Source organism: Elaeis guineensis, chromosome 5, assembly GCF_000442705.2.
Source record: "Elaeis guineensis isolate ETL-2024a chromosome 5, EG11, whole genome shotgun sequence".
Lineage (NCBI taxonomy): Eukaryota > Viridiplantae > Streptophyta > Magnoliopsida > Arecales > Arecaceae > Elaeis > Elaeis guineensis.
The window spans coordinates 10,650,709-10,671,208 of record NC_025997.2 but is presented as its reverse complement, the minus strand read 5'-3'; the positions used below and the strand labels follow the sequence as shown (position 1 = coordinate 10,671,208).

At 35.1% G+C, this 20,500-nt stretch overlaps 1 protein-coding gene across 1 annotated transcript in view; it reads right to left on the bottom strand.

The window, feature by feature from the left end:
* Positions 1-20,500, bottom strand: part of LOC105045099 (uncharacterized) — a 39,760-nt gene that overhangs the window by 2,855 nt on the left and 16,405 nt on the right. The window contains exons 11-18 of the mRNA XM_019850899.3: positions 20,215-20,351; positions 5,576-5,684; positions 4,220-4,262; positions 3,890-4,061; positions 2,012-2,082; positions 1,799-1,892; positions 360-599; positions 44-253 (exon numbers count right to left, since the gene is read on the bottom strand). Coding sequence (XP_019706458.1) covers positions 44-253; positions 360-599; positions 1,799-1,892; positions 2,012-2,082; positions 3,890-4,061; positions 4,220-4,262; positions 5,576-5,684; positions 20,215-20,351 — 1,076 coding nt within the window. The remainder of the gene's footprint in view (positions 1-43; positions 254-359; positions 600-1,798; positions 1,893-2,011; positions 2,083-3,889; positions 4,062-4,219; positions 4,263-5,575; positions 5,685-20,214; positions 20,352-20,500) is intronic.

Below are 20,500 nucleotides of genomic sequence, written 5' to 3'. Positions count from 1 at the left end.
ATAGCAATGTGCAAAAAATAGTTTCTAAAATGCAAAAACTCACATTTTCAGGTAATTCCTCTTTGATTGGTTTTAACCTATCCCTCGATCCAATTTTTGTGATGGCAGAACGAATTTGTGAGACTATCTCAGGTGTTAGGCCTATCTCCTTGCAAAATCTGGTCCAATTGATCTCAAACCTCTCACGAGCAGCTTCAAGGATGTATCCAACAACTGTCTGTTCTTTTATAGGAGCTGATTTCCCAGGTGAATTCTGAAAAATGTAGGAGTTCAATTTCAACTACAAAAGATTTATCACATAAAAGGTCCTTAAATAGTTCAGCACCTAAAAGATTGTTAAATACTGAAAATTGACTTACAGCAATTTCTTGCAATGAAAGTCCAGCTTGCCACATTTGCCATGCACTAAACCTGGCTGCAGATAGTTTTTTCTGAGAATTTGGATATTCCATCATGGTGACGGCAGTTAGTTTTCTCTGAGAATTTGGACACTCTGCAGTAGCAGTTAGTACTGTTCCTTCATCCAATGGAAGGTTCAATTCTTGTGATAAGTGACTGATGTGCTGAAGAAAACTATCACCATATTTTTTCACAAGGTGCTACATGCAGAAAAGAAAATGTTTAGATGCATCAATAAACTAACTCAACATACAGACTTTGCCAGCATATTGTTTCAGTGAAAGATACAATTGCCAATATCTTTGAACAGGAATTAAATGCACATTGTACCGTTGGTCAAGATAGGAAAATCATATAATATTCTGTACCACCACCTAACTAGACTCTGCATGACGATCTACAAGCTGATAACTAACATCTCAGTCAAACGTCCATATTGAGTGTTGGATCAACTGAACAGCAAAGAATCAAAACCAGTTATCTCTCACTAAAAGCTTCGTACTAAAAAAAATGTCTTACCAAACAGAGTTACAGACCCACAAAAAATCCCAGTTTGTGCCCTTTGACTTAGTGATGCCTAAGAAACAGGCCCATCACACAGAATAATAATAATAGAAGGGTATATACTTGCTGCAATAATGGTCTGACATGATTTTCTACACTGAAATTACAGAAGCTAATTGATTACCTTATACCTCCAACACTCCCCCTCAAACTAGAGAAAATTCATTATGAATCTGAATTTATAAAATATGGCATTAAGTTGATCCAGCTTCTTCCACAGAGATATTAGGTAGCCAGTCTTTTGCAAACGTACAGAAGAGATATTTATTAATCATCTTGCCAACCAAAAGCTGAAACTACTTTAATGTCCTGTAACTCCACTGTAAGGCATGATTGTCTGCATTACATGCTCGACGATCACAACATGATCCATGGAAATCCCAATATTCAATTCTGGTTTCTTAACCATAGATTTTAACTCCTTGTGTAGGAGATTTGGATAAGATTATAAATTTAAAATAAGATTATTTATAACATGTCAGACTAATGTCAATCAAGTATGTTAGCATGGCCATATATGAAAAATTTGATTTAGTAAATTTTAAAATATCAATATAATAATTCAAATTATTAGGAGTTCTTTTGGAATTGCAATGAAGATATGGAGATCCAGGACACCATGACCGGGAATAAAAATCCTTAATAAGTTAGCAATAGTGGTAAGTCTGAACAGATCAAAACCATCTCCAGACGTGAAAATAAACAGTTTCTGTTTGCATCTCAGATAGTGCCATTTATTCATTAAACTAGCCTATAAATTAACCACTGGATAAATCAGTGCAATGCATAAGAACCCACATCAACATAAAATTCTGTATCCAAGTCATCTAAATACCTGGTTAACACCATCAATGTTTGCCAACCTAGCTCTGGTGGATGGCCTTATCTTGGCTATCTTTTTAATTGTTTGATCACCACATATAGCATATCTGTCAAATAGGATATTCCAAAGAAAACAAATGAGAATAGAGTCATCCTAATAAATAATGAAGCACCTAAAATGGTACTAAAATATAAACCAACAAACATCATGAACTAGTTGACTCACGGAGCAGTTCCATCATCTCTGGCAAGTTTCATTCTGATATCTAAAAGCTTGTGGAAGAGCTTTGCCTCTGCCTGAAAGAAAGAAAAATCATTCGCAAAAAAAAAATTCAAAATAGATGTAGATGATGAGTCTCACCATTGACAGGTATCGGGCATTGAGATAGTATCTAGAAGACTAGATCTAGGATACAGATGGAAATATATGGTTTGTCTTTGGAGTTCGGGTTGTATCTTTCATGCGAATGAATAATTGATCTTCTTTCAAAGTATAGCTTTCAAAGAGCAACATCGGCTTTGTGATTATGCTATGGATGGAAGGGGTGCATCATGCTTTGAAAGCTGTGCAAAGCATGATCCCATGGTTGAGGTTGTGAAAGAAGATCGATAATTCTTTCATGCAAATGATACAATCCGAACCCTTGTCTCTGGACAAATAAAGGTAAGCAACAAGCATGATAAGAAAATATAGGGTACTGTTCTGCATATACGAGATATTTAATGTGCACAATGGGCAGAAACCTTTTGGAAGCATAATGTCAGCTGTCATTTCCAAGAAAAAGAGGGCAGGGTTTAAGAAATATCTCTTCTCTACTGATGTCCAATGATGCTCAAATCCCTAGACATGTGTACATAAGAAATTTTTTCTTCGAACAACCAAGGAAAATAGTTACATAGCAATCCCTCCAGAAAAATTATACATGATAAGAAATCACTTAAATTGTTGCTTCGAATGCAAACAAAATGCACTTGCAAGACCATGCAAGAGATTGATGGCCCAGTCAAGGCTTCTCCCATGTACAGCATAAGCACCATGTAGATGAAGGGGTTGTTTTAAAAGTCATACAAAATGGGAGGGATAATTGCCTTTTGCTAAGTTAAGAAACTTCCTGAATAAAGAACTAATAATTACAAGCTAGTCTAGGCACCCAAGTAAATATAAGAACCCATCCCGATGAACTAGCGAAAAAAAATAATACTTCATGTCTGGCAATTAATATATATTACACCTCTCATGCAACGAACAGAATACATGAGAAAACAATGTGTGTTTGCCCATCATTTATCTTTTTCAACTTGTGAATCCAGCACTTAATTTTTTGTACACGGCTTTTATGTTTGTGTCCTGTTTATTCAGAACTCTACAATTCATGAAATATCCAAATTGAAATTTTACAACTAAGAACAGTCTCACTAGCAGCAATACTCAAGCCAGATCATCATTTTACGAATCTTTTTAATCCATTAGAAAATCTGCTAATAAGCCAAATTGATCAACAGAAGGGTAGTTATTTGTCATCATTTATTTCCCACTAATCACCAGAGCATGCCTTATTAGATTGATTCCAACATACCAGTTCCACAACTTGCATACAATAACACTTTCATTTGAATATTTCCTGAATCATGTCTTAAGGATCCATTAAATTACTGCTCATCTTCTTAGGACACTATGCTGGAGCTATGTTTTATAGTTTACCAAGTCACTGTTATATCCTACTGCTATTTTACCAAATCAAAACTCAGCACAGATCAAATATGGGTGAGGTCTGCAACAAGAACATCCTTTGAAAGGGTAAGCATAAGAGGTTAAATGCAAATCAGATAACAAGTAACATTTAAAAAATGAGAGCAAAGTAGTTCGGAATGGGTAATGTAAGCAGTAAACTTTTCCATGCATCAAGAGAGCCCCCAATAAATTACCGTAAACAGAAAGAATATTAAACTCATATTGTTATTGCTTTCAGAATTTCTTAAGTAATAGTTCGACTTCCTTTCACAATTAGGAGATTATAATCCATCATTCACAACAGTGGCAGTAAAGAAATAACTGCATAGTCTATTATGCACAAAGTAGCGATCTTAGAGATGGCTGCTTGACCTCAGAGAATCCTTCACATTGTAGAGTAGCAAGATTTTGAAGATCTCCAACTTTACTCTGTAGACCTCCATGCTCTTCCTCATCAATCATCTCACTAGTCAATGCCAAAACCAGCGGAGTTTGATGAACCATACTTGCAGAATGGACAAACTGTAATCCTCTTGGGCTGATACTGAAATCATTAAAACACAGTTAAGGAGTGTCAACCCTTGATCCCTATCAATATATTTCAAACTATATGCAATGTTTATTGATAAATGTCTCCGAAATATAAAAAATATAGAACAAGGAAAGAACCAAAAATTAAACAAAAAGAAAGATCTTAAGCACCTCACAAGTCTATATGAATCCTGAACATTCTCCTTCAAATAATCTGCACAACATTATACTACTTTCTGTAAGTACTACAACTTTTTTGTATAAAAACGATGCATTGTAATTAAATATAAAAAAAAATCTGAGAGCAATTAATGATATTTCTATTATTTAAGAGCAAAGCCTAGTTTTCAATAATTTATTACCTAAAAAGTTGTATAAAAAGGACATGAAAAGAAATGGTACCAACTGCCAATTAATAGTATTTTTTCTGGATAAAAAATTCTAATACTTTCAACGGACCTCTCTCTATCAAGCCAAATCTATGCACAGAAGGTTCTAACCATCAACAAACTTTATGCCAGCTATCCAGGGCTGACTATATGTATCTATAATCAAAATGTTAGCTCAAAATTCAAATAGATTTCTCATAATTCCATCCAACCTTCTAAGTGTGAACCTCTTTTCTAGATTTGTTTAAAATGCCCTCTTCATCAAAATAGGCTTAGGCACAGATGTTGGAAATATCTCAATTGCTCATTAACTATCAATACTTTATGGATGTTACATATGACATTCCTTTAACCAAGGTTCTAAATCTCAATGATCAATACTATATGGATGGCCAGCCAAGTACAACCCACGATGTAGAGTACTACACCTTGATACAATTTTTTTGAGCAAAAAAAAAAAAGATTCAAAAGGTATACCAAGCAAGGTCTGTTGGACCAGTACTGTGGCTCGTATTGGCCGGCAATTGGTTCAACATGGTACTAGCATATATCATACCACTGAACCAAGGAAGGGAAAGGAAGAGGGTAGAGAGAGGAAGAGAGAGAAAGGGAGGAAGAGAGGAGCTTATGGAGAGAGAGGGCGAGAGAGAGGGGGGGGGGGGATAACACCAAAACTTTACATTATTTCTCTGACCCCCAATTTTTAAGAGGATGGATACAATCTCTACATCGACTCCAAAACTTGACTGAGCTTCAAAAAGAAGTGATACTCATGTGAAGTATCTCTAAGGGAAGATAAGTCAGTACTACATGTTGCTCGACATGTTGTCCAAGGCATGCAACGAAAACCAAAATTACACATTAGTTCCAAACATTCAAAGTGTCCAAGGTCATTTAACAATGCCAAGATTAAAGATGTTGGAAGCATTTAGAATGATACTCATGAAAAACTAGTTCTAATGGAACTTAGAGTAATAAAATGAAAATGAAAAGAATGATTATATATTTGGATACCTAACTAGCAGATAGAATTGTTGACCATTGCTAGAGTATAGATGCATTTGTTGTACAAAGAAATTAAGATACATATTTCCAAGAAAACTAGTAGGAAGTATTGATGAATGCTTATTAATGATACCATCAGAAATAAGTAGAGCAGCAAGTGCTTTCCACCAAGCAGCTGAATAGTCTTTCCCAAGCCCATGCAATGAAAGCTTGTCAAAATTGTTATCAAGTATCTTCCTTGACTGAAAAAAGGAAAGAGAATATAAATTTTAGTACAATACAATTCTCATACAATGGCTTAAAATGGAAAAATCAAAACCAAATAAGAGCCAATTTGCCAAAAAAAATGATAAAATCTTATAAATAATCCTAACAACTTCTGTAAGGTATAATTTTGGGGGAAAAAACACTCATTAAGTACTTGCAGAAGCACTTGGCACCCAAAACAGCAGCAATTATAATTACGCTTGTTCCCCTAAGTTCTAATAATCTACAGCATGCTATAACTAATTGTATTGACTTTGGCCCAGTTTAGTATTGTTATAGGTTGTAGAGAGTTTGTTTGTGGAGCTTTGAGAAGTTGAGCTTTCACAAGTAAAGCTTCTACTAAGATGGTGTTTGTTATTTGCTAGTTACATTTCTGAAATGCTGGGAAAGTGCTTTTAATATCAAGAAATGACAATAAAAAAATACTAGATAACACTTTCAATTGTCTAACTATTTGTACTATCAAAAAATCTTTAATCTATAAATTATTTATTTTGAATAAATAATATAACAAATAATTTTATTATATAAAAATATAATAATATTATAAATATTATAATATGATATTATTATCATATTATAGTACTATAAATCCAGATTTTAAATCTCGTGGGACGGGACTGTTTCGGTTTTCCCATGGAACGAGATGCGTCGCCGTCCTGATACTTGGGATAGAGAATGTCCCAAGGCGTCCCGATCGAGACGCTAGAACGCTAGCGAGACGGCCTGTCCCAATACATAGGATGGTACCCCCATCCGGATGTTCCACGGGACGTCCCGCTGAAACCTGAATTCCTGCTATAAATAGTATTATATGATCATAATATGACTATAAAAAATATGATGAAAGTAATACAGTATTCTCTTAACATAATACAGTATTATCTTAATATATTATAATATTTTCATATTTTACTGTATATGATTACATGATACTATTACTATTTTGTACAAAGTTGTTAAAAAATTTATTAATTTAATTTTTTTAACACTTTAATCTAAATAATATAATTATTTTTACAAGTGATTACTAAGTAACAAAGAATATTATTAGCGAAATTAAAAATTCTTAATTGCATGACTAGGACAATAAAAAGTCACAAACTTAAATGATTATGCAAATAAACATATTTTAGTTTAACTTTTTTTCATAAAAAAAATCCTATCACGAGGACTCAATCCCAGGTCTACTAGGCAAGCTTTTAAAAACCAGCATCCTAGCACATCTCAGGTAAAGTTTTTGCCCAAATATTTCAAATTGGAGCTTTTCCCTAGAAGACTTTTTTCGGCTTTTGGAAGTAGAAAGCTACTTTAAAATTTTTACCAAATACCTCAAAATCACACAAAAGCATGACATAAGATGTCATACCAGTCAATACCAGTGTACCACTACCAAATAACTCAAAGTCACCCAAAAGCATAGGATGTCATACTAGTCAGTACCACTGTGTACTGTATGATTACTGAACAAGTACATGGTACAGGATGTACCAAGATGTTACCAATATAGGGCCTAATACAAGGATGGTGAACCTTGCCTAGACAAGATTTTGGCCTTCCATGAAGTTCCCTTTGGCCCACCAAAAGCCATGCTGAACAAGGCATTAAGATGCAGCCAAAATTCAATTTTGACTTGTTTTAAATGAAAAATGGTACTAACATCAGTCTTCAAAGAAACTAACTACAAATCCAAAGAACCACCGACCAGCACCACTTGAAAGTAGCAAAAATATTTATCCCATGAAAAGGCAAGTAAAAGTTGCTTGCTCCTAGATAGACAAAATCAAGCTAATGTGCACCACTGAAGAAATAATTTGGAGTAGACTTTACAAGGTCATCCTCAATCATTAGTCCATAAACCATAAACTATACTCGTAGTTTAGTATTCATATCAAATTAGATAACAAACTCGACCGTCCTCATTTTTGCAGTGGCAAGCTAGTATCTAAAATGTATCCAAGAAGTATCTAGAGTATTTTAATTTAAAAAAAATTATTGAACATGTATCCAAGAAGCATCCATTAAGTATCAGTCGTCACGCCCCAACCCGATGACCCAAGTCGAGCACACGACAGATGGCCGCACATCCTTAGGGTTTAATCCCCTCGAACATGCAAGGCCAGCCTTTCGTTAAAACATAATTATCTCAATTTAACTCAGGTAGTGGTAAAAGTAAATTTTTTAATATCTTTATTTAATAAAAAAATAAAATCTCCATGCCTAATAACAAACCAAATAAAGATTTAACGAAATTAAACAACAATATTTTGAAAATATAACTATTTGAATATAACTAAGCAATAACTTCCTAAGTCCTATGCTCCTCACTGATTAGTCCCCAACCCCGTAAGATCTTTTAGATCTGGAAAAAAAGGAAAAAAAGAGTAAGCTTTACAGGCTCAGTAAGTTACCAATATCTCTAAGAGTTCAAACATAATAATAAATTTTTTCTTTCAAATATACAATAATATATGCAAATATCAATATAACTTGAATTTTCAAGACATGCCATGTGTAACAATAATCTTTAAAAACCTCTCTCAGTCTTCGTTGACTAAGGCCACGATCAGTCCCATGACAAGGTTCAAGAGAGACTAATCCCTAAATATAAAATATCCGATCCATCGGTATGTACCAATGATCAGTCCCACTGGTTAGGCCTATAAAAAAACTAGCTCTAATTCACACGGCCATGATTAGCCCCATGACAAGACAAAGAGATTAGTCTTAAAATAAAAAACACGCAACGCCTCAACGTGTGCCAACGATCAACCCTGACTGACTAGATCCAAGAGGACTAACTTTGCCAACAATCAGCTCCGATTGGCTAAGCCCAAGAGAAACATATTTATAACGTGTGGCCAATGATCAGTCCGATTAGCTAGACCCAGATCATAGTCTAACTAGAGAATTTTTCTCATTATTTCCACAATAATTAGTTTGCATAGCATGATCATACAAGTTTTCATAACAACAGTAATACAAACTTCCACATTGTATTTTCAAAAAACAACAAAATACTTTTTATTCAAAAACTCATGCAAGGGTGAACATGCATAATTTTGATTTCCAAAAATCATGCAATATTAAATAAGAAAATCATCTCCTTTCAAATTTTGTTATCATGCAAGATGACACCATGCTTGATCCAATATTTTAAATTATTTTCATGCATAAATACATATTTTCAAATTTTAATAACTTATAAGTATTTTAATAAATTTTTATATACAAAATCTAAATTTTAAACACATGAATATGCGTAAAAATAATCCAGAGATAAAAGAAAACTTACAGTTGATCAAATTCAAAATTTTATAATTTTCTTAGCCCGATCTCTAGATCTAGTGTTCTTCCGGTGATGAAGGCTTTAGTACAAATAGATAGCAAGTTTTATTAGCCTTCAATCTTAAAAAAAATGAGATGAATAGAAAGAGACTCTCGATCTGACCTGGGTCTAAATTCAAATTTGGGTCTATATTTGAGTTAAATCTATATGATCCAGGTTGTCCTAGACTCAATCAGATTGAGTCAAACCAATGGGTTAGGTTCACCCAAAAAGATTGGGTCCATATCACTCTCTCTCTCTCTCTCTCTCTCTCATTTCTTAGCCGAACCTAAGGTTTCTTCTTGGGGCTTTTACAGGCATGACAGGAGGGTGGGAGTTTGACGATGAGGCAGCCAAAGCGGTCAGTAATGGTGGCACCATGATGCTTAAGGATGAACGACAGGAGACCCGAAAGGAAGAAATGGGGATCTGCCCCTCACGCCATGGCGGCGACACCTAGGGCCAGAAGGAAGAGGAATAAAGGCTTACTAAAGATAATGGCGATGACGACGTCAATAGCCGGAGGAGCAGTTTTGACGGATCTCTCACCCGAAGACTCTGGGAATAGGGTTGATGGGTCTTGGAAAGAAGAAAATTAGGGTTTTAGAGGGAGGTGGGAGGCGGCGGTACTTCAGCAAGACAGCACGGTGGTCGCCGGAGATGAGGAAGAAGGAAGGCGGTGGAGGATTTGGTGAGGGATTCGACCAAGAGATGGAAGGTTTATATAAAAAAGCACGGGAATGGATATGGTTGTTTCTCCTCAGATTAGGCCGAATTCCACCGGCATGATTTATCCAGACTCTTCCCATCAATGCACGAACTCTATTAACGCACTCATGGTCCTTATCTTCTCCCCCACAGCCATGGATTAACAGGGGACATGGTTCCCCTGTTTCACTCAAACTCCCTTCTCCCACCGCGCTTCTTTTTTTCTTCGGTTCCGATGAAGTCGGCAAGGAATGCCGGCTTCAGGGTGAATTGGTCCAAGGAACCGATTCTCATAACCTGATGCAGACATGATATAAACACGGCATGTGATTTGAAGGATATATGCTTCCTAGCTTGATGAAGTAGGCATCCCATGCAAAATGACAACTTATTTTTTATGAGTATCTTTTGATGATACAAAGGCACTTATATATAAGATTAATCAATTCGTGTACGTGCAACAAATTACTTTTAGATACTTTTCATGAGAGGCTTAAAGCATGTTCACAATAGCATGAATCAGAGCACAATGTTCATCTCTAGCACCAGAACCTATTTTTAAGCTGATTCTATTATTTGAAGAACTTTCCACAAGAGTGGATCTTCAAGTTAAAATGATGTGAATTGTGCCTTTGTGGGTAGCCTATGTCTAGAAAATGAATTAGATAATGTTGTGCAAAGTGATCACTTCCTCTTATAGTACTTTCTCAAAAAAAAAATATATGCTTGGAGATTCACTCTAGGATTTGGCTGGACCTATTTCAGAGGCAAGGATGAAGTAATACAATATGCATAGCCTTTGAAGAGAGTGCATTTGGCATGTTACATCAATTCAATGGTGGGATAGGCAACCACTCTTGGAAGAGTTTGAAAGTCTTCTTGCCTCAAAATAACCCTTGCTCGCTAAAGGGTTAGCTAAGCTCTTTGGAGAGAAGAAGGCAAGGCTTTATTCTCTAGCAAAAAACAAGAGCCATGATAAAGAGAAGGGCAAGGAGGAGGCTAAAAGGAAAATAGAGTTGACTTCAAATGATAATGGAAACCAAAAATATGTAAATTGCTATTGAGAAGGATGGCAGCTTGAAGGACGAAGAGGATTGGAGAAAGCGCTTTATAGTGGACACTGCCATAGTCGATGATGTCGTGGCTTCAATGCTAATAATAATTGGATCTTAGACACCAATGATGGGCATCATCTAATTGGGGACAACTCCAACATCTTTTCATCCTCATATGGCGATGACACTATTATCATGGCAGATAACTTTGTCCGTCCAAAGGAGAAGGAAGATACCAACAGCTTGCATGGCAAAAATGATAGCTCTCTCACTATCAAAAGTGTGTACCATGTGCCTAGGATGAAGAGAAACCTCTTTGCAATGGCCAACAAAGTGGAATGGTAAACAAGGTTTGCCGTATCGCCTGATACAAGACATACCGTACCATACCAGTATGGCGTACCCCCCATAACGACACCACTGTACCTTACCAAATCGTGTACTGATATTGTAATAGGATGGTACTAGCAGGGGATCCAGTACCAAGGTGGCAAATCTTAATGCTAAACGCTATGCTTTGTTTGGCCCAACTGATGTGAAGTTTCTTCATAAGATCATATAAGCTTGAAGGGTGATGTCATCCACATTGGTAAGAGGGTGAGAGGTTTATTTGCCATATTAGCCTCTCCTTATGTTTAAAAAATGGGCACAATTGATAGAGCCTCACTATGGCATGCTAGACTTGGCCATCTTAATATGGACAAGTTAAGGGTTACATTGATAAAAGAATTTGGGGTTGGGGCCTAGGGCTATGGCATATGTGAAGGTTGTCGATATGAAAAAAAGGAGCATAGAATTCCATTTGACCAATTTAAATCAAAGGCCAAGGCTCCATTGGAGCTTATCCATAGTGATGTGATAAAACCTACTCGATGTCCTTCAAATTCTTGCTATAATTACATAGCATTCTTTGAAGATTATCCAAGATTCATTTTGCTTTATTTTGTGAAACAAAAGTCAATGCCTTTTCTAGATTCCAAGATGGAGATCTTGACAAGAGTATTAAAAGATTATAGAATGATAATGGTGGAGTAAGGTATGCCGTCTCGATATTGGATCCACACCAGTACCAATCAATTACTATATCGGTAAGCTTGGTACGAGGGCTAGTTGGGCATAACAACACTCGATACATCCCCTATACTATGTACCAGCACGATATGATACCATCGACACTGCCGCAACAGTCGATGTGCACCGGCACTATAGGTATGGCATTCCTTAGGAAGAATATGCCTCCCATGAGTCATCATTTTGTTACAAACATGGCATCAACAAAGAGTGCACATGTGCCAATACAAGATGTGCACATGTGCCAAGACGGAAAGATTTGGCATCTTGTAAGGGTGGCAATCGGTTGGGTTGAGTCTGATACAGGTCGGACCGGATACGGGTGGGATCAAAAAATCATTTACCCAAATCCGACTTATTTATTAAATAGGTCAAAAATTCATATATGAACCCAAACTATTTATGAAACATGCAATCCGACCCAACCCACATAACCTATTTATTAAATGGGTCAAATCAAGTTCAACGAATTAAATAGATGATGTGGGTTTTTAATGGGTTAAATAGGTTGATCGGATTGAGTTAAACAGGACATGAACAAGTTAAGCAAGTTTTTAACAAGTTAAATATATCTTAAATGGATTAAACAGGTTATATGAATTACCTGATTCAACTCGACCTGAATAATAAATGAGTTAAACAGATTAAATGGGTCCAATGTCAGAAACCCAAATCTGACCCAAATATAAACAGATTAAACGGATCGACTTATTTATAATCCAAACTTGTTTAGCCCTAACTCAAACCTGCTTATGGCAGGTCAAACACGAGTCAGATTGACAGGTTCGATCATATTTTGTCAGCCTTAGGATCTTGTGGAGACTCGCAAAATCAAACTATATGCTAAAAATTTGCCTCATGCTTTCTAGGCAAAGTCTGATCAATCTGGTACCTTTTAGCCCCAAAAATTTCAAAACCCCAAAAATTTCAAAACTCCATCTATATTTGTGCTTGGAGAGAAGCCTGTCATCAAGCACTTCAAGGTCCTTGACTCTCCTTGCTTTGTTCATCGACTTCTCAAAGAATCAGGTTAGATGCTAAAGCCAAGAAATGCATTGTTGTTGGCTATAGTGTAAGAAAGAAGGGTTTGAAATGCATGGATCTTGAAGCCTACAAGTTTGTGGTGTCTATGTGGTATTTGATAAGGATTTTTTCCTATTATGCTCCACAAGGTGTTCTTATCAAAAGGTAAGGATCCCACAATCATGTTGATTGCTCTCCAAAAGAGTTCATGGACTTGCCAATTACATCTAGTGCTCCTACACCTTCAATTTCTTCTCCTCTTCTTCTATTCCTTTGGTGGAGCAAAGTGAAAGGGAGAGCAACAATATACAACACAATCATGGATAACATCAAGATGAAGTTCAACTAGTGGAGAATGCTCAATGTCTTACTAGGTCTAAAAAGAAGATTGTCAGACCGACCTATCATAGGGATGGCAATTTGGTAAGCACATGCTTTTGTTTCTTTTCCAGTCCTATTGACAAGAACGAGCCTTCTACCTCTCATAAAGTTAAAGGTGTCAGAATGGAAAGATGCTATGGATGATATGAGAGCTCCTCTTAAAAACAAAACTTGGAATATTGTGTCTAAATCGATCACATGCAAATGGGCCTACAAGTTGAAATGGAAAGCAAACGGTAGTGTGGACTGCTACATGGCAAAGCTAGTTGGAAGAGGGATTTGCAAGAGGGATCTCTAATTATGAATAGGACCATGAGGAAACATTAGCCTAATGGCAAAAATGAATTGATTTGGGTCGCTATCTCTTTGGCAGCTAGCCTTGTTTGGAGGCTAATAGCAACTTGATATCAAAATGCTTTCTTTTATGGAGAGATTGACAGGGACATCTATACGAAGCAACCCCGGCTATATCTCAAACTCTCATCCTAACTCTATATGCAAGCTAAAAAGGCCCTTTATGTGTTGAAACAACAACAAGAGCATGGTGTAGAAAATTTTGCTTGGTACTTGCATTTTTCTGGTCATTTCTCTTCCGATTTGGATCTAAGCTTGTTTCTCAAAAAGAATAGCAGTTTGCATGTTATTGTTCTTCTATGTAGATGATATGAGCATCACCAGTTATGATGATAGGTGGTCTCAAAACTTCGATTTGAGCTCTTTGTTCGCTTTAAGATGAACTTGGGTGAGCTATACCACTTCCTTAGCTTGGAGATGAAAAGGATGAATAATGAAATTCCTGTTTCTCAAAAGACTTAAGCAGAGAAGATCACTGAAAAGTTAGGCATGAAAAATAGCAAGACTCCTATTGATGCTAACATAAAGCCAAAAAAGAGAATTTGTACACTTCTACCTGATCACCAGATTTTTCATGATCTTGTCAATAGTCTTACATTCTTACCCATTACAAGGCTGGATATTTCTATTTCAATTGGACTTGTTAGTGTCTTCATGCAAGCTCCACAAAAGTCCTATATGGATTCGACCAAACGAATCTTGTAGTATGTGAATTATACCCTTGAGTCTTGCCTGCAAAAAGGGTGCTCATTTAGTTTCAGATTGTTATACAAATGCTGATTTGGTTGGCCATTTGGATGACTGAAACCTACTTTTGCATTTGTTATGTGGTATGGCTAATGTCTCTTGGTGTATCAAGAACTACTTTTCATGGTGACAACCAAAGTGCTCTCAAGCTTGCTACCAATTCAGTTTGTCACACAAGAACCAAGCATATTAAGATTGAGCATCATTTCATTCATGAAAAGGTACTTAAAGGCATTATTGAAGTGATGAAAGTGATAAGCAAGGACAACATATCAGATATATTTACCAAATCTATCTCCAAGGAATGCTTTGAGCTACTTCGTACTAAGCTTGGGATTATTTCCAAAAATATACTTTAATAGGGGGTGTTAAAATTTATAAAGTGTACTTTTGGAGTCGTTTGTTTTTCTTTGTCTTATGTTCTATGTGGCAAGTCTAGTTTTCATAGGGTTTTTGTTATCATTTTGGGAGCTTGCACATGTGAGTCACACACATACCCATTAGACCACTTCCCTTCCATGCCATCCACTATATTTATTATCACTCCATCCCAGTACCCTTTTCCCAAAACATCATTCCCTATTATGCATGTATTTCATAAGTAATCCCACTTGCATAAAATTCCCACCATAATTTATGGCAAGGTAACATCTGTTCAACTTTCTAGATTTGCCTTCACCTTCCTCTCAGACACTTCATGACAGCCCTTGACCTACTACAAATCACCATGCCTACAAGCTTGTAGCATGCTAGAGTTAAGCATATTAGCCTCTTGTATAAGCTTATCATATGAATCTTATCACCTTAATCTTATATGTTAGATAATATGTTAATACAATATTAAGAAGCTTTCTCCTTTGCCCTCAAATTTGCAATTGTTCTTTGACTTTATGTTGGAGATCTTGGTCTAGTGGACTTTGTGTTAAGACATGTTTAGCAAAGCTTTTGAGGAAACAAGAAGTATTCTGGCCCACACCAAAAGCACTTTTGAATGGTATAGTAGTGTTTGATAAAGCTGAAAAGATCTACCTAGGAGAAGCAACCCGAAACCAATTATATATGACATATATACTTTTATAAAATTTTATTAAAATATATATATAGTGAGAGGATTTGAAACCTAAACCTCGAAGACATCTAACCTCTACCTTTACCACTAAGCTACAAAACTCAATTGCATTTAGACTGCCTATTATTTATTTCTATTTTTACTTGATATTATTCCCTCCATTTATTTATTTTTCGTAATTCTGGGTGGAGCACCCGACCCGATCAAAATAAAGATTAATCGGACGGCTTCGTGTACCTGACAGATTTACCATTTTTTGATGAGACAGGTTTGGCATTTTGGGCCAAATTTTTAATCAGATTTGAGATGGGTTTGGACAGTAGGATCTTAAATTGGTTCGGGTATGGATAGGGCAAATTTTGCAATACCCTACCCATTATCATTCCTAATATCATAATAATATTATATTATATTATACTACAATAACATGTCAAATTATATTGCATTATAATATTGTGAGGCCCGACTGGCTTAGCCAGCCCAATTCCAAACCAGGGCCCGCCTATTAGGCAATGCCCATCCCTATTCTAAACCGAAACAAGTATCCCCTGTTCCACCACCTCCCACCTGAAGCCTCTCCCATCTCTCTTTCTCTCCTGCACACACCCTCCCCCATCTTTCTCTCCCGCACGCTCTCTTTCTCTCTCTCCCCCCCATGCACTCTCTCTTTCTCTCTCTCCCCCCCATGCACTCTCTCTTTCTCACTCTCTCCCGTAGGCTCTATCTATCTCTCTCTTGTTCCCCCATCTACCTCTTCTTCTTCCTTTCTTCTTCTTCTTTCTCCTATTTTCTTCTTTTCTGTTCTCAGGCGTGGTTTGCTGTCCTAGTTCTCTCCCTCATCAACATAAGCAAACCCTAAAACTCTCTTAGCATTTAATTGATTTAAATCTGGGATTTAATTATTAGATGGTTTAGGGTAATAGGGAAAGAATGCTAAGGGAGGGTTGTTCATTTTGCGGCAAATTGAATCTGCCTATGGTAGTCTGAGATTTTTAATTCTTTAATCGTTAAGTATTCCAATCTGAAAATTTAATTAAGAGTTGACAACTTATTGCTCAATGAATTCGCAAAATTTGAGAGCTTTTGGATTTCATTTGGTATGATAAACAAATTCCGAATGGGGGTTGTTGTGCAAAGAAGAGCAGTTAATCAAAAATTTAGATTTTAGAACTTAAGAAACTCTATAGATTATTGCAAGATAATAATATGACACTGATTTCATATATATGTGTGTGTTTCGGATTATTAGGTTCCAAGGAGTACCGATGAAGCATTAGACAACCTGATAGTGGACATCTGTAAGATAAGTAACCTCCACTTAATCAAAATAATTGTATAAAATGATAAATACATATAACTTGAGAATATTCATCGATTTAATTGCTGCCAAATACTTTGAAATCACACTATTAGTTTGTTGTACTGGTCATACTAAGCCAAGCATGAATCTTAGAAGTATGGGTATTTCAAGCATCGAGTATTTATAGTATTATGCAAAATGATAATAACAGGCTTATTAGAATGATTTCTAATTGATAGAATTCTGAAAAAAACTTAGTATGAATCTTCAGAATTCATGTTAGCAAATGTGAATATATTGATTTGGAAAATCATGTTGCATATGAATTGTGGGAGATTTGATGATTATTCAAATGTATGAATTTTATGTATTGATTCAAAATCTTATATGTTGCAACTCTATATATCTTATAGTAATGATTGTTTGAATCGAGTCTATATATATGTACTGAACTATCAATTTACCTATGTTATAGATCCTGCCACACGGAGGTTATACCTTGACAATTGGTATTGATTGTTTCAGAACTTGGTACTATGGACCTACTCCACAAGGGTTAAATACGGTACATTGGGCCCTATCACAAGGATTATATGTGGCCGTGGTTGCATTTATTGAAAACTTTGGTGTAATCATCTGATTTCTAAGTGGATTCTAAAATACTTTTAGTTCACATATGAGTTTTTGGTTTACATGGTTATATCTATATTGCAGAGCTGTAATTTTGACTCTCACCATAAATATTTTATTGTTATACTAGTTATTGTATCGAGCACTTATTTGGCTACAGCAGCTTGATTTCATTGATTATGTCTTAGTTACTGGGCTATTAGCTCATTCTTTTAATTCCTATGTTTTTACCGAGCCCAAAGGATGATGAGGATACATAAAGGTTGGATTGTGAGATTAGAGCGAGGAATTAGTTAGCCATCTCAGACCAACCTTCCAAAATTTTGTAGAACCCTCTCTATACTACTTTTTATATAAATATGTAAATTATGTGATTGAAGTTATTTGTATAGGGCAGCTGTGAATGCTTTGTTTTAGAATTTGAGTTAATGGATCTTAAATTATGAATGTTACTTTGTTAGTTTAGTATGCTATTGATAGGTTGTCACCTTGCATGCTCATGGGACCCTATCTTGCCGCTGTGTGGTGGATTGTCGCGCTCCTAATTATGTGCCCATCCGACTGGGGAATGACAAATATATTATACTGCGTAATAACATTTTCATGTGTAATAATACATTATTATATTATAATATATTATATCATGCCTCAGCATATTATATTATTATATTATACTACAAAATTATACTACATCATAATTATTATTATATTATATTATACTATATTATAATAAAATAAAATTACATTACGATATTACATCACATATGTTACATTATAATGATATTATATTATGCAATAATATTTTAATACGCAACATATGTAATATTATATTATATTATATTCTAATGTAAATACTATGCAATTTCCTTTATTGTCCTTATGTCATACAAAAAGCACTTCTTTAATTTAATTATTGAACGCAAGTTAAAGTGCCACAGCACTTTGGGCCCATTCTTTGGTGGAAAAATATCATAAGAAAGTTGATCAACATTTTCATTGACCAACATATCCATGTTCTCACACTTATCTAGGTAGGTAAATAATTTTTTCATGAATAACATTTACCTATGACATGGGAGAAAATTCTCACCCACGTGGGAGGTGGATAAGTCATTTTCCCATCAACTAAAAAAATAACATTTTTATTTCATTTCCAATATATCCTGACCCTATAATAATAATATAATATATAATACTATCTTATATATTATATAATATTATATTATTATTCGATAATAATACTATATTATTTTAATATAATATATTGTTATAAGAATATAATGCTTCTTTTATTATTATAATATAATATGAATATATTATATTATTATAATACAATATAATATAATAATGTATTATTTTAATATATATATTAACATCATATACTATATTATAATATATATTTTATTTTATATATAATATAATTTATTATATATAATATAATTTATTATATTATATTTTATATATAACATATATTATCTATATTTATGAATATATATTATGTAACATTATATATTATAACATACAAAATATAATATATTATGCTATATTATTATATATAATGATACTTATATAATAAAAGGTATTATGGAAAATATGGATAGATCTTAGCAACTTATCCAGGAAACTAGTAATGCAAAAGAATATGGGTAATAAATTCCTAAGCCATTTTCCAATGCATAAAAGAACATGGATAAATTATTTTCATGTCTAAATGTTGCTTAAGAAATACTTACCCAGAAAAATATAGACTCCTGAATAAGTCTTATACCCTCAAAAGAAAAGGGCTTTTAAAAATGTAGTTATCAAACATCAAATTGCTTTTTGTAAAAGCTCTACTTTCCAAAAGCTCCAGAAGCTCTACCGCCAACAACAATCCAAAATAGTCTTAGTTATTTGAGAACCCGTTTTTAACAAGTATACACAAGGTTTTGCAAGAACTTCAGAAAAATTGTACCAAAAGAACACATATCACTTCTAAGTTTCTGGATATGCCATGTCACAATTGTGTGAGTAATTATGCCAAAATTAAGTGTATATAGCTCCCACTGGTATCCTTAGGGCCTGTTTGGATGATTGGGCTAAAAATCGAATGAAAATCATGGGTTGGGTCTGTACAACTAGCAAAATCATTGGATTATAGGCTGCACTAGGCCTATATTTATAAATACCTAGGATCCCATATTGAGAAAAAGACCTCGCAAAATTTAAAAAAAGAGCCTAATGGACCCCTAATTCGATCACCCAAAGGGCAAAGAGTCTCCTCTAGCCCTCCCCACCCTCTCTGTTACATCGATACAGGCCCCGGATGAAACACCATAAGGGCATATCAAACCATGCTGTCGGCCGACTGATCCAGCCCCCGATGTCAATACAGCGAACCTTATGATGAACATACTAAGAACAGCTAGCTATCATTAATCTACTAAATTCTAAATTAACCATCACTCTAAAGGTCATGGAGTCATGTTTCTTTTAGCCTTTCGCATTTCAGAATTTAACCATGAGACCAAGTGTATACATGTGCAAAACCATCCAAAAAGGAATTTCTACATATATTGCTAGAGCACATGTCCATGGATAAAACAGAAAGAAAACCATAAAGCTACATCGACTAATTACGATGGGAGATCAATATTCTTGATTAAATTAGTGAGTCAGTAAACAAATAAACAGGCATAAGAAAGTCATGTTACAGGGAAGCAAAATCAAACAACTTTACAAAAGAAAATGCAGGAAAAAGAAAAACAGACTGCAAATCATGTGCAGAAATTAACCAGGAGAAATGTAGAACTATAACAAAAAAAGAGTGCTTTGATTGTGAGCAATTAGAAAATAATACACGAGATCCACGAAGAACATCGATTGGCATATTGAGGCCCCATCGGCCGCCACAAGATCGCACACATGATAATAATAAGAATGATTCCCTTGACAAGTCTCTTTCCCTTTTACACCCAGTGCAATTGTCACAGTTACCTGCAGCTCAAAGCTTTGCACACTCAGGCAAAAGCTAAACCAAAAGAAAAATGTTTTGAAAGCAGGCGTTCACATGCCAATGGAATAGCTAATAAAAAATGCTGATAAAAATAACAAAAATATGATAGTTGAGATTGCACGAATGATTA